The following is a 13271-nucleotide window of genomic DNA, read 5'->3' as shown; positions in this document are numbered from 1 at the left end:
TGCAGGTTCGCCGTTTCGGGTTGTTTTCGCCATGACCAAGTATGTGCACTGGCGAGGACTGCTCCGTGTGCGTCGCATGGTTCTGGCGCCAGTGGTGTTGAGGTGTTTGCTTCTCAGTTTTAGCTTGGGATGGTTCAAGTTTGCTTTTCAAAGGCAATCCAAGTTGTCGCACAGCCCGCACCGATCACGGTGATATCCATGCCCTGCGTCGCGGTTGCGATCCTGTTGCACTCCCCCTTTTCGCCCTTCCCATTCCGGATCGGCCCGCAGTTGCCATGCTCACCCCAACCCCAGGCTATCAACTCATTCCCCTCGGTCAATGCCAGCGCGTGCTCGCTTCCGACAGCAATATGCTTCACTGGCCCAAGGTCGCCACGCGGAAGCTGCCCATGGTCGTCCCGTCCCCAGCCAAGCAATGCCCCATTGTGTTTCAATACGATCACGCTACCCCAACCAGCTCCGGCCTCCTTCCACCCTGCCACACCCCCGGAAGGGGAAGAAGTTGAAGGAGCCTGTGACCGTACCCCCCACTTATCGGACCCCATCACGATCATGTCCCCGCTCTCGGGCGGCCCAAATAGAACGGTGAATTCTCGCCCGCAGACCGCCTTGATCACTCTGAACCCGACCCCCTCGATCCTCCGTGGGGAGAAGACGGCATGCGTCGCGGGCTCGCCTAGCTGGCCTTTGCGCCCGTTGCCCCAGCCCCAGGCTTCGCCGTTGGACAGAACCGCGACCACGTGGCCCATGCAGGAGGAGATGTCTGTGATCTGTGTTCCTGGAGGCGGAAAGTCCCTAACAAGGGTGGGGAGCGGGGTGTGGATTGTGGCTGGGCCCAGGCCGAGCTCGCCCTTGGTGCCGGTGCCGAAAGTGTAGACCCTGTTGGCGTGGTGGGCTGAAGGGTCCGAGGTGACGACCACAGTCGCGGTCCAGGTGGCGGCCACAAGGAAGGGCTTGGACCCTGAGGGAAGGGAAGTCAGATTAACGGGGCGGAAGCGAGGGGGAGGAGGTTGTGATGGTGATTCATGTTGATCGGTGCTGGTGGTGCTGTTGACTGGACCGCATGCGCCGGTGGTGTCGTCGCCGCTCCAGAGGAGGTCTCCTGATTGGAAAAGAAGGAGGGTGTGATTCCCCCCGGCTGCTAGTTGCTTGAGTCGCTGGCAGGGGTTGGTGTGAGAGAACGGAAGGAGGACGGGTTCGGGAGTCGAGACATCTTCCTTATGGCCTATCCCAAGTTGGCCTGATCCGTTGGAGCCAAGAGCTTGGAGGACAAACATGATTGGATTTCCTTGTTCCCTTTCCTCCTTCTCTGTGAGAATGCCTTGCTTGAGCGTTGAGTCATGCGCAGAATGTTTGAGCCCAGAGAGCTGCTACAAGTGTGTACTGAAGAGGTGCTTCTGACACACATGAACACAGTGCCACACTGTGTGCCGGGCTAACACTTGAAGTGCTTGGTGGGTCCGCTTGGGTCTGCTTGTGCTTTGAGTGGAACCCCCACCGAGTTTCCGGCGAGCTTTAAATTTCCCAACCCCGATTGGAAATTTTTTTGTTCTTCGCACCTCACCCAGCCAGCAACTCTGGGTAATCCTCTCAGCCTTGGAACAGCCGTCGAGGAAGTTGCGGGCCTGTTCGATCGACGATGTGACCTGGTAACGAGGAGTTCTGCCTCAATCAGCAATCCGTCAGTCAGTGGTCTAGAGTGAGAACGAGAGAGTGCCCACCATGGCGGCGTTTCCAGGCGCCGAAGACTTTGTTGTCGGCCTCATCGGCATGGGCGACATGGGCAAGATGTATGCCCGCCGGCTGAGCAGTGCTGGCTGGAGGTAGGAATGCTAGTGTTCTCTCGTGTGTCATGTTCGCTCGACGATCGGGTTGCCACTGGACGAGGTCCTCGCCAGTCCACGGCCGTCGTTTGTTAAACCCACGGCTTCCAGAACCGTTGGCCTTGGTGAGTCAGCTTCTTTTCTTTTCGTTTCGCTCTCCAAAGTTTCCTTTGCAGTCCTGTCCTACCTTGCCCTCCCCCTCCATCGCATGATGACTTGAGTGCATTTGGCTAGAGTATCGTTCGTGGCATGGCCGGTCAGCCTTTCTGGCCCCGGTTCACCGCTGCGGGCTTTCCATGATGAAAATCTCAGCTACCTAACTATTCCTTGTCTGAAGATGTCTGCATCTTTTACCCGAGTTTTCAGCGTCAGTTCATTCTGCCTGGATATGATTCGCTGACTGCGGTCTTCAGAGATTTATTGACTACCCTGCATCACTGCAGTTAAGAGGCTGATGGCTGTGGATCTTTTCAGGATTATGGCGTGCGACAGAGAGGACAAGTACAACGAGCTCGTCGCAGAGTTTGCCAACCATGTATGGGCGTGAATCTGACCTGATCTCTCCGCTGTGAACCAGTGCTGAGATCCTGCCGTGTATAGAAAAATATACAGATTCTCCGCAACGGTCACCTGGTGTCTCGAGCCAGCAACTACATCATCTACAGCGTGGAGGCGGCGGCCATCGGCCGCGTGGTTGCCGAGTATGGTCCATGTGTGTGCTGTCCACGATGCCGAATCTGCTTTTTGTTGACGTGCCGGAAACGTGAATCTTACACAATGTGTACACCCCCGTTCTAGCGACCCGGCTCGGCGCCATCGTGGGCGGCCAGACGTCATGCAAAGACCCCGAGATCAAGGCGTTTGAGGAGCACCTCCCGAGCGACGTCGACATCGTCTCGTGCCACTCGCTCCACGGGCCCAACGTGGACCCGCGCGGGCAGCCGCTGGTGCTCATCAAGCACCGCGCCTCGGACGAGTCGTTTGCCAAGGTGGAGGCGGTGCTCCGCTGCCTGGGGTCCAAGCACGTGTACCTGTCGGCGGCGGAGCACGACCGCATCACGGCCGACACGCAGGCGGTGACGCACGCGGCCTTCCTGTCGATGGGCAAGGCGTGGCACGCCAACCAGCAGTTCCCCTGGGAGGGGAGGCGGTACGTCGGGGGCATCGAGAACGTCAAGATCAACCTGATGCTGCGCATCTACGCGCAAAAGTGGCACGTCTACGCCGGCCTGGCCATCCTCAACCCGGAGGCGCACAAGCAGATCAGCCAGTTCGCCCGGTCGACGACGGAGCTCTTCTACCTCATGCTCGAGGGCCGCCGCGACGAGCTGCGCGAGCGCGTCTACGCGGCCAAGGAGAAGGTCTTTGGGCGCGAGGACTGCCCCAAGTGGGGGGAGCGGCCGCTGCTGCCCGTCGGGGTGCTGGACCGCTTCAGCCTCAACGCCGACGCGAACGCGACGAGCAACGCCCCGCCCATGCCCAACAACCACCTCTCGCTCCTGGCCATGGTCGACTGCTGGAGCGCGCTGGGGATCGTGCCGTACGACCACATGATCTGCTCCACCCCGCTCTTCCGCCTCTGGCTGGGCGTCGCCGAGCACCTGTTCCGGACGCCCGGCCTGCTGGACGAGAGCCTGCGGGTGGGCATCGAGGACACGTCCTTCCGCAGGGACGACCTGCAGTTCACCATCGCCGCGTCCGGGTGGGCCGAGTGCGTCGCGCTGCGCCAGTTCGACACCTGGCGGGAGCGGTTCGAGGTCACGCAGAAGTTCTTCGAGCCCCGCTTCAAGGGCGCCATCGAGATGGGCCAGGCCATGATCAAGGCGGTGCTGGAGAGTGATAAGGAGGGAGGGAGTGGGTGAGTGAGTGAGCGGCGGCCGGAAGCAGCGCGAGCAAGGTCAGTCAGTCAAGTTAATCTTGCATGGTGCGTGGAGCTACGAGCATATGAACATATATCTATTAGTGCTTCTTAGAAGTCAAACGACGTACATATATATACGTTGCTTCACTGACAGACGTCCTGAGCTGGGCACCAGGGAGAAATTAGTGGAAAAAAAAAAAAAAAAAAGACCGTGTCTCCTTTTGAGATTTGTCTCGTATCACCCAGTTCGTGTTCCCATCAGCCACTTCGCAGCCCTCTTCAGCCGTGCCGGTTCCGTAACAGTCCCAACCACACAGTCCGGCTCCGGTACCGGCTCCTCCTCCTCCTACCGCACTCTCAACGCCCAACAGCCCATCAGAAGCAGCGGTGGCCCGCCACCTGTCAGACCTCTCAGGCGGACCAACACCGGCGGCGGCAGGGGCAATCCCGCAAATCACGGAGGGTTCAAGGGTTCAGACGCTCTGCTACCACTCGCAGCTGGTAACAATTACGGTTTTGGATCGACCTACGTAGCCCGGCGCGGGGCATGTCTTGTTGTTTTGGCTCAGGAAACCGACGGTGTGGACGGGCAGGGGGAAACATATGTAGGTAGGTGACAACAAACGAGCTCCTGGGCGGTTGAGCGATGCTAGATGTGATGCACTGTAGATGAATGAGAGAGAGAGAGAGAGAGAGAGAGAGAGAGAGAGAGAATAGCACCAACTTAAAAACAACTTAAACATGTCCCACGTGGTGTGATTCGCCCGGCTGATGCAATGCATAACCTTCGTTCCCATTTCCAGCGCCAACGCTCGCCCCATAAAACCTCCCGCACGCCATCTAGAACTCCATCTAGAACCCCATCTAGAACCCATCCGAATCCTGTCCTGCAGTCATTCAAATCACTGGGCCGCGGGGCGATGCCCGCTCAACAGGGCAAAACCCTCGGCCGCGGCGCCGGTTTTGGTCTCGGCCGTGGCGTCGGCACCACCGCGCCGGGCGGCAAACTTGCCCTCGAGCTCCTTGGTAATGGCGTCGACGTCGACGTCGAGGTACTCGCTGAGGAACTTGCCAATGTCGGTGTTCTCGACGTTGCCGCGGATCTTCTCGGCGGCCGGGCCGCCGGAGCTGTAGATGTTGACGTCGACGGCGCTGTGGCCGTGGGTGCTCCAGCCGATGTGGGCGCGGGTGCTGACGATGCGGCAGAAGACCGGGTTGGCGCCGGCCGGGTCGGCCGCGAGGGCGGCGAGCTCCGTCTCGAGGGCGTCCGTGATGCCGAGGCGGCCCACGACCAGCTCCTTGTTGATCCAATCCTTGAGCGACTGCTCTGACTCGCCCGGGTTCGCGGCCACGTGCTCGTTGAGGAGCCGTGTGAGGTGCTCGGCCGAGGCGTTGGCCTTGGCCAGCACGGCCGGGTACCAGTCGTAGACGGGGGCCTCGCCAGGGGCTTCTGGAGAGGGGAGTCAGCAATCGATACTAGAATGGATAGGAAAAAAAAAAAACAGAAAGAAAAGGAAAAAAAAGGTGAAAGAGGAAAAGAAAGATGAGAGAGAGAGGAACGTACGCCAAGCGGTAGATAGACCGCCGGTCTCGTGGTCGCTGGTGGCCACCAGGACACCCTCGGTGTCCGACTTGGCCAGATAGTCGAGCACGATCTTGAACGTCTTGTCGTACTCGAGCACCTCCCTGACCTGGGCGGCGGGGTCGTTGAAGTGGCCGGCGTGGTCGATGCGGCTGCCCTCGATCATGAGGAAGAAGCCGTGGTCGGCGTGCTTGGTCGCCTCGTCGAGCACCGTCAGGGCCGTGGTGGCCATCTCGCTCAGGCTCGGGTAGACGTCGGCCATGTTGCGGCGGTCGATCTCGAAGGGGACGTCGGCGTCGGCGAAGAGGCCGAGCAGCGGCAGGGTCGCGTTCCTGCCGAGCTGCAGCTCGTCGAACCCTTGGCGGTCGCCCTTGAAGGCCCAGCCGAACCGGTCGCGGGCGAGGCCGAGGACGTCGACGTCGTCGTTCCGGCAGCTCCCGCGCGTGCCGTTGCCGAGGAAGTGGCACCGGCCGCCGCCCAGGATGAGGTCGACGGAGCGGCCGAGCGGGCCGGCGCCGACCTCGTGCAGCGCGATCTCGTCCATCTGCCAGCGCACGTCGACGTGGGCGGCGAAGGAGGCCGGGGTGGCGTCGGTCACGTCGGTGGTGACGACCAGGCCGGTCCGGAAGCCCTTGCGCTTGGCGGCCTCGAGGACGGTGCCGCAGGGGCGGTGGCCGTCGAGCATGGCGATGGCGCCGTTGTAGCTCTTGCGGCCACACGAGAAGGCCGTCGCGCCCGCGGCCGAGTCCGTGACGAGCGAGTTGGTCGACCGGGTCCGCGACGTGCCCCAGAAGTGGGCGTCGAGCGTGAGCACGTCCGACGCGGGCAGGGACTGGACGTGCTGCCGGAAGGAGCGCGTCAGGCTCAGCGACGCCGGGCCCATCCCGTCCGAGACCATGAAGATGAGGTTGCGTTTCTTGGAGTGGAGTCCGGCATTCGTGTCGGTGTTGGTGGTGGTGGTGGTGGTGGTGGTGGTGGTGGTCGTCGTCGTCGTCGTCGTCGTCGCGGTGTAGGGTCCGCCGGCGGAGGGGTCGCTGGGAGAGATCGGCGAGGGCGTGCCCGAAGTTGCGTTGCGGTGCTGGAGGATCACGGCGAGGACGATGACGCCGGCGGTGGCGATGACGGCCCAGACGAAGAGGAGCACCTCCCGCACGCCGCGGCGGTGTTCATTAGACGAGGAGAGGGTCGCGGCGGCGTTGCCCCCATGCAGGGCAGCATCTTCTTCTTCGGCGGCGCGAGTCGACTCCTCCGAGTTGCGAGGGCTGTCGGCCAGGAGCGGCGTGCGCTCCGACCTCGGGGACTACATTTCGTTGGAATCAGTTTCCAAGTTGAATAAGAAATAATAGAGAGTTTGATAATCTGCTTTTTTTTTTTGGGGGGGGGGGGGGATGGGGTTCTGGAATCCTACCATTGCGCCGGTAGTTTACTCGAGCACAGTCGTCCTGTCTGATGGAAGAATGTTAAAAGTTCCTTGAAGGGACCAAGCTTGTAGGCAGCGAACTACATGGGACGTGCAGGAGCGGTCAGCGCGGGAACTTGCCAAATTGATAATTACAGCGGAGTAGTTACTCCGTAGACGAGTTGTACGGACGTACTGTGTACGGTCGGTGGTACGAAGTAGTCGAGTCAGGGCCCGCTCGGTTTTAGCTAGAAGAGGTTGGGCCGACCCGCTGCACGCACCACGGCAAGACCGCCCGGAATGGCAGGGCTGCAGAGAGGGAAGGGGCCAGGCCCACTGCACAGGCAGCATCAGACCCTGCATGCAAATCAATGCCTACACTAGTGTACTAGGTAGTAGGCGCATGACGTCTGCGCGACAGGGGTGGGGGAGGGGGTGGTGCAACTGCCGAATGATGCACCCCCATGACCGTCCATCATCATCATCAGCCTGCAGTCTGAATGGGATACTGCCGTGCATGCCTACAATCCGCAGTGTGCAGGACATATTGGGTATGGTATGATAGCGGTGGAAATCTGAACACCAACCAGGTCATCACTCAAGGAAGAAAAAAAAGTACAGGCGAAGGAGGAAAAAAAAAGAAGCGTAAAAAGAAAAAAAGAAACAAAGAAGAAAGGAAAAGAAGAGAACGGAATGTCCGCCGACCAAGAAGACCGCGCCGCGCTCCTCGCCTCAGCAACCTCCTTCTGCGAGGCCTTCAGCGCCGCGGCGGACCCTAGCGACATCCTCAAGGACCACTTCACGCGAGAGCAGGCCAACATCCTCGTGCACGAGCACGGCCTCCCGCGGCTGGCGCCCTTCCTCGGCCGCGACTTCCGCGGGGCCGACGGCCTGTGCGAGTACCTGTCGCTCGTGTCCGAGTGTCTCAGCTTTGAGCGGATGCGCTTTGGCGAGTACGTGGTCGACGCCGAGGCGCGCAAGGTCTCGGTGCGTGGCCGGGCGCGGTTCACGTGGAAGAGCACCGGCCAGAGCTGGGACGAGGTGTTCACCTACGTGCTCGCCTTCGACCGCGACCACAAGGTGGAGAAGTACGAGATCTGGGCAGATACGGGAGCCGCCTGGTTGGCAAGCCGAGGCGAGTTGACGGCTTAGGTTGGGAACGTTATTTGGTTTACGGGGGGAATAATCTTTTGGACAGTCCGAAAATGTCATGTAATACTCTCTCTCTCTCTCATTCGTGCCAAAAGAAGAAGAAAAAAACAAACAAACAAGAAAACGCTGAATAACAAGTTGGTATGGCATAAAAAAATAACCTCTTGCGACCAACCTCTATCCTGTTGAACCCAGTATACAAACGTAAGTATGAGAACCAAACTAACCCCGGCTGGCCAATCCCCTCTATCCCAGATGCCCAAATCAGAACAGAACACATTGAGGAGCACAACTGTAAATAAAAGAAGAGAGAAGAGAAGAGAAGAGAAGAGAAGAAAAAGCAACCGAAAAAATAAAAAGGCCTTCCAGAGGCAACACGAGGCAGAACAAGATTATTCCTATGTCTCACTCTTGACCCCAGAATACCGGACATAGAGCCGGTCCCTGAAATGCTCGTGCCTGATCCCGTTCGGCCTGGCCTTGGCAAAGGCCTCGATGGCCTCCTTGGCGGTGAACCCGCACCGCTCGACCAGGTAGCAGGCGATGAGGAAGCCGGTCCGGTTGAAGCCGTAGTGGCAGTGCACGCCGATGGCGTAACCGTCGGCCCAACCGTCGGTCCTGGCCTGGTCCCGCTGGCGGGCCCGGATCTTGTCGACCAGGTCGATGAAGCCGCGGATCTCGCTCTCGTTGGGCGGCACCTTGGACAGCGTCGCGTACTTGTGGTACCGGATCCCGCCCTGCTCGAGGCCCGACGGGTTGTAGACCGGGTTGTCGTGCGAGATGTCGATGACGTCCTTGATGATGTGTCCCCACTTCTGGACGAACACGCGCGGGCAGTGCTCCTCGTCCACCTCCCGGAGCGTCTTGATGGCGCGGAACATGCCGCCGATCGGCCCCGACACGGGCGCCACGTTGCGCCACTTCTCGAGATTCTTGACGTCCCACTTCCCGCCGCGGCAGAGGTGCTGCAGCTGCCAGCCCAGCGACAGGCGGCCCGTGACGTGCGTCGAGAGGAAGTCCGACACGAGGCCCGCCAGGACGGGTACCGTCGCCGGCGCATACAGCAGGCCGTGCCCGGCCGGGCTCGGCAGCCTGGTGCTGATGACCACCTTCTTCGGGTGCCGTGGCAGATCTGGGAGCCCCGCCGCCCCGTTGGCCGGCGCGCTCCCTCCTCCGCCGCGCTTCGCAGACCCGTTGGTCTCCAGGCTGGACTCTGACTTGTCACCGCCGAGGACCGCCGCGATCTTGTCGGCCTCCCCCGGGGGCACCACCTGATCGTCGGTCCCGGCGACCAGGAACACGGGCAGGTTCAGGCCGGCCCAGACGTCCAGCCCCGCGATGCCGTCCGAAGGCACGCCGTTGGTGTACACGGGCAGCGCGCCCCACGCCATGCGCCGCCAGACGGGGGTTTTGCTCTGCAAGTTGTACATGTACTGGAGCCGCTTGGTCTCGGTGTCGGCGCCCGCCCCGACGAACCGGTGCACGCTGGGGCTCTCGAGCCCTCCCCGCCTGTCCCAGGCCCTCCAGAGGTCAAAGATGAAGTCGGGGATGTAGAGCGCTGCCCGCAGCAAGCGGACGAGCCCCGGAGTGAACTGCCCCGCCGTGGGGCACACGGCAACCAACCCGACGACGTGCTCGTGGAGCGCCGTCGTCGGCTTCCGCGGGTTGGCAAGCAGGGCGGCGAGGGAGGCGCCCATGCTATGGCCGATCAGGACCACCCCCTGCCCGGCCGCCACGTCGCGGTGGTCCTCGATGACGGTCTCGAGGAGCTCGACGAGGGCGTCGGTGGAGTAGGCATCCCAGTCGCGAGGCTCAAACTCGGAGACGCCGCATCCCGGAAGGTCCACGGCCAAGCACGACGCGATCGGCGTCAGGCTGGTGAGCAACGAGTTGAACTGCGCCACGGAGCCGCCCAGCCCGTGAACGAACACGAGGAGGGGAATCGGGGCGGGAGATGTCGGGAGGTTGTCGGCGTGCTGATGCCGCCTGTAGAAGACGCGGAGTTTCGGGTAAGTGGCCCGGGAAGTCGAGTAAGACTTGATGCTGGAGCTCCTCTGAATCAGAGGCGGGTCCGTGGTTTTGGCATCTGCTTCCGCGGTCAGTCGACCTTTGCCTTTTGCTTGCCGACGATGAATGAGCGGCAAATGTATGTACAGTACCATAGTCAGAGGAGGCCATATGGATAGAAGACCACACGACCGATACAGGTATGGGTTGCCACAGCTGGCGCTGACAAAGATATCTGTCCGAATCGTGTAAGTATGTACCACGATAATAATAATGCTTTACGGATGAATTGAGTCGGTGATGACGAGCGTCGCAAGATGGCAAGGGTCAGTTTCTCGGAAATATAACCGAAACGTATTCAACCACGGGCGCAGGAAGGAAAGTGGTGACTTGGACGGTACGGAGGAACAGCTAGGAATACCAAGAGCAATACTCCTCCTACCTTCTTTGGGACACCAGTCCACAGAGAGATATGACTATGAAGCAAATCGACGAATGCTCTTTTAATAACTGACCATGTGCCCCGAATGTGGAGTTGCCAACTCGTTCATCAGTCCCAGAAATAGAAGGGGCAAAACAATGGAAAGATTATCGTGTCGGGTAAAGATTGGGCTGATAAGGACCGAAACTCGCCCGTTCCTTGTGTGAAGAAAAACGGCAGGACGGGGAGTAGACCCAACCGATGATGATTCGGTCCAGTGCGACTTGGCGCTAATTAGTTGTCAACTGTTGATTGTTTAGGCAAATAGAGGGGCGAATATGCAGTCGCTGGTTGCCACAGAAATCCCCAGAGAAGAGTGGCAGACGCTCGAGGGAGAGAGATTGCGAAAAGGTTGGGGGAAAAAAAGAGCGGCCGCCTTGTCAGAAACAGAGCCCAACTTCGTTCGATGCGTAAATCGCATGTCTCTCTCGCTACAAACAATTTGGCGAGGTCAGAGCTTCACCTCACCGAAATCGACAGGGATGGCCAACCGTCGTCATCGCTTTCCCGGTGTGCCCTTGGCCAGCCCTGCCATTGGGCCTTCGGCCGACAACAGGCACCGCAAATGTAATTAGCCGCAGTCTTTGCCATCCGTTCGATCAGCCTTGGCCAAACTTGGTTCGCACGTGGGTTCGCTTTATCGAGTTGTGGCCGGAATCCACTACCGATTAATCCGTAAAGCGTTGCGAGTCCTCCAGATTTGTTTGTGTTATGCTACTCTGTAGTACAAGCAAGGTTCTGTGCCATCTGATAATCAAACAGTACTTCCCCGAGAAAATAATTCCGCAAGCTACAAACGACGTACGTACTGTACTCCAGCGCCTGCTTGTATTCGCGTACGTACCTTACATATAGCGCACGTGTACGGATTACTCAGTAAACCAGAGTCCCTACCTCAGTTTGATGCACCTCGTGGGGCAACCTCCGTAATTGCATTCCCCGGCCCTTTTAGAGATATGTAATCCGTACTGTACGGATTACCTTGGTGCGAACTGTTACCTGGTAGGTCACTGCAGCTCCACAGCGTTACGGAGGTCCGTACTTGGTAGCTTTTCGCCAAGGCCCCTTGACCCGCGGCATTGGACCGGACCGTTCCGTCAGATTGGGAAAGTTCACAGTGCATCATCACCCATCTATCTCTCTCTTTTGCCGAACTCCCGCGCTCTTCCCCATACGCCGACGCTCTGCAACAACACAACAACACCTCAAGCGGCATGTGAGCTGAACAGACGTCCAACCACATTTTTGCTGCCCGCCCAGTTCCCGGCCAACCATGGCAACGAACCGCCTGACCTTCCTGTATCCGCACCTCTTCCGCACGGGCGGGCGCTGCTGGACCGAGCCCGCAGCATCATCGCACGCTGCCGCCCGCCGGCCTCGTCGCAATCCCAATCCCTCGCCGCGGCCACCGGCGTCGTGCCAACATGCTGCGCCATTCACGACGCCCTCGGCAGGGAGGCAGGCTGCGTTCGCCAAGCGGGCCGGGAAAGCCATCGAGCCGCTTCCCTTGGACCCGCCCAAGCCGCCGCCGCCCAAGAGCGAGGCAGAGAAACGAGAAGGGCAAGAAACGGGAAGAGGTACCACGACAGCACCGCATTATTCCTCTCCATCCTCCTCCTCATCTTCGTCGTCGTCATCGCCCGCCCCATCTGGCGACGCAAGCAAGCAATCAACTTCCTCCCCCAAGTCGAACCTTCCCCCGACCATCGAGCTGCCCCCGCCAGCAGACATCGATCCCGTCACTCAGGCCAAGAAGGGCAGCCCCATAGACGAGATCCTGCACATGGGACCGCCACCAGACTCCCTCCCTTCCGCGCCCCCGGGGGCCCCGGGGGCTCTTGCTTCGGAGAAGAAGCCGAGTGAGCCGGCCAGCAAGCCCCTCGCCGAGAGCACCGAGCCGGAAACGGGCGCCAAGCCGCCGCAGCTCGTGCCGACCCCGTATATCCACCACTTCGACTCGTACACGCTCGTCAAGCAGCTCACCGCCGGCGGCTACACCCTGCCGCAGGCCATCATCTCGATGAAGGCCATCCGCACCATCCTCGCCCACAACCTCGACATGGCCCAGTCCGGGCTCGTGTCCAAGGCGGACGTGGAGAACGAGACGTACCTGTTCCGCGCCGCCTGCAGCGAGCTGAGCGCCGAGGTGCGCAACAACCGCCGCGTCGCCGACGAGCAGCTGCGCCAGCAGCGCACCATGCTCCAGCACGAGGTCGACATACTCGCCCAGCGCCTCAACCAGGAGCTGCTGACCCTCAACGACAACGTTCGTGGCATGTTCAACGACAGGCGCATGGCCGTCAGGGAGGAGCAGAAGGCCGTCGAGAGCAGGGTACGTGTGTCTCTGGCTTCTAATTCTTCCCGCATCCCCCCCCTTTACCCCGCCAAAACCCCCCCATCCTCTCTCTCTCTTTCTTATGCGTAGGGCAAAGGAAAGCAGGGACGAGGGCAACAACAACAACGACGACAGAACGGCTGACGGTCAGGCAGATACAACAAATCAACTACAAGATAAGCGTGGCCCTCAACAGCGAGGCAAAGTCCAACATCGAGGCCCTGCGGTGGGTGCTGATCCGCCGCTCGGTGCTCGGCATCATCTTCATGGCCGTCCTCACCCTGGGCACGATCCGGTACGCCACCTACATGCGGCACAAGCGCCAGAAGGAGGCCGAGCAGCGGGCCAAGGAGGCCGAGGAACTGAGGAAGCACCTTGGGCGGGTGGACAACTCCACCGGGCCCGACGCGGCCGAGATGCTGGCGGCGAGTTGATCAATTCATTCTTTACTTTTTTTCTATTATCCTTTACCTTTCTTTTCTTGTTTTTCCGCACACCGCGATTCAACATCATCATCATCATCATCAGACACCAGATACCACTCATAGACCACTGTTTTGCATAGCGCTGGCGGGGTGGGCGGGAGGTAAGGGAAAAAAACAACAAGGGGGGGTACCGGGGTTCTCGGGTT

The 13271-nt window shown here is 60.1% G+C and overlaps 6 protein-coding genes across 6 annotated transcripts; 3 read left to right on the top strand and 3 right to left on the bottom strand.

The window, feature by feature from the left end:
- Window positions 1-66: 66 nt before the first annotated feature.
- Window positions 67-1356, bottom strand: MYCTH_2304554 (uncharacterized protein). The gene has a single exon (XM_003663051.1). The coding sequence runs from the start codon at window positions 1275-1277 to the stop codon at window positions 135-137; it is 1143 nt and encodes a 380-aa protein (XP_003663099.1). The 5' UTR covers window positions 1278-1356; the 3' UTR covers window positions 67-134.
- Window positions 1357-1564: 208 nt separating this feature from the next.
- Window positions 1565-3870, top strand: MYCTH_2304552 (uncharacterized protein). Its single transcript, XM_003663050.1, has 4 exons — window positions 1565-1823; window positions 2298-2358; window positions 2424-2535; window positions 2622-3870. The coding sequence occupies exons 1-4, from the start codon at window positions 1723-1725 to the stop codon at window positions 3683-3685; spliced, it is 1338 nt and encodes a 445-aa protein (XP_003663098.1). The 5' UTR covers window positions 1565-1722; the 3' UTR covers window positions 3686-3870.
- Window position 3871: 1 nt separating this feature from the next.
- Window positions 3872-6892, bottom strand: MYCTH_2304549 (uncharacterized protein). The gene is made up of 3 exons (XM_003663049.1): window positions 6675-6892; window positions 5249-6566; window positions 3872-5134 (listed from the first exon to the last, which is right to left on the bottom strand). The coding sequence occupies exons 1-3, from the start codon at window positions 6675-6677 to the stop codon at window positions 4587-4589; spliced, it is 1869 nt and encodes a 622-aa protein (XP_003663097.1). The 5' UTR covers window positions 6678-6892; the 3' UTR covers window positions 3872-4586.
- A 273-nt stretch (window positions 6893-7165) lies between these two features.
- Window positions 7166-8091, top strand: MYCTH_2304548 (uncharacterized protein). Its single transcript, XM_003663048.1, has one exon. The coding sequence runs from the start codon at window positions 7359-7361 to the stop codon at window positions 7815-7817; it is 459 nt and encodes a 152-aa protein (XP_003663096.1). The 5' UTR covers window positions 7166-7358; the 3' UTR covers window positions 7818-8091.
- Window positions 8092-10267, bottom strand: MYCTH_2304547 (uncharacterized protein). Its single transcript, XM_003663047.1, has 2 exons — window positions 9977-10267; window positions 8092-9903 (listed from the first exon to the last, which is right to left on the bottom strand). The coding sequence occupies exons 1-2, from the start codon at window positions 9993-9995 to the stop codon at window positions 8216-8218; spliced, it is 1707 nt and encodes a 568-aa protein (XP_003663095.1). The 5' UTR covers window positions 9996-10267; the 3' UTR covers window positions 8092-8215.
- Window positions 10268-11449: 1182 nt separating this feature from the next.
- On the top strand, window positions 11450-13210 carry MYCTH_2304545 (uncharacterized protein). Its single transcript, XM_003663046.1, has 2 exons — window positions 11450-12637; window positions 12796-13210. Exons 1-2 carry the CDS (start codon window positions 11579-11581, stop codon window positions 13072-13074), a joined length of 1338 nt encoding a protein of 445 aa, XP_003663094.1. The 5' UTR covers window positions 11450-11578; the 3' UTR covers window positions 13075-13210.
- Window positions 13211-13271: the final 61 nt, after the last annotated feature.

Source organism: Thermothelomyces thermophilus, chromosome 3 (genome assembly GCF_000226095.1).
Source record: "Thermothelomyces thermophilus ATCC 42464 chromosome 3, complete sequence".
Classification (NCBI taxonomy): domain Eukaryota; kingdom Fungi; phylum Ascomycota; class Sordariomycetes; order Sordariales; family Chaetomiaceae; genus Thermothelomyces; species Thermothelomyces thermophilus.
Note: the sequence above shows the minus strand (reverse complement) of the source record. Positions and strands in the feature narration are given on the sequence as shown.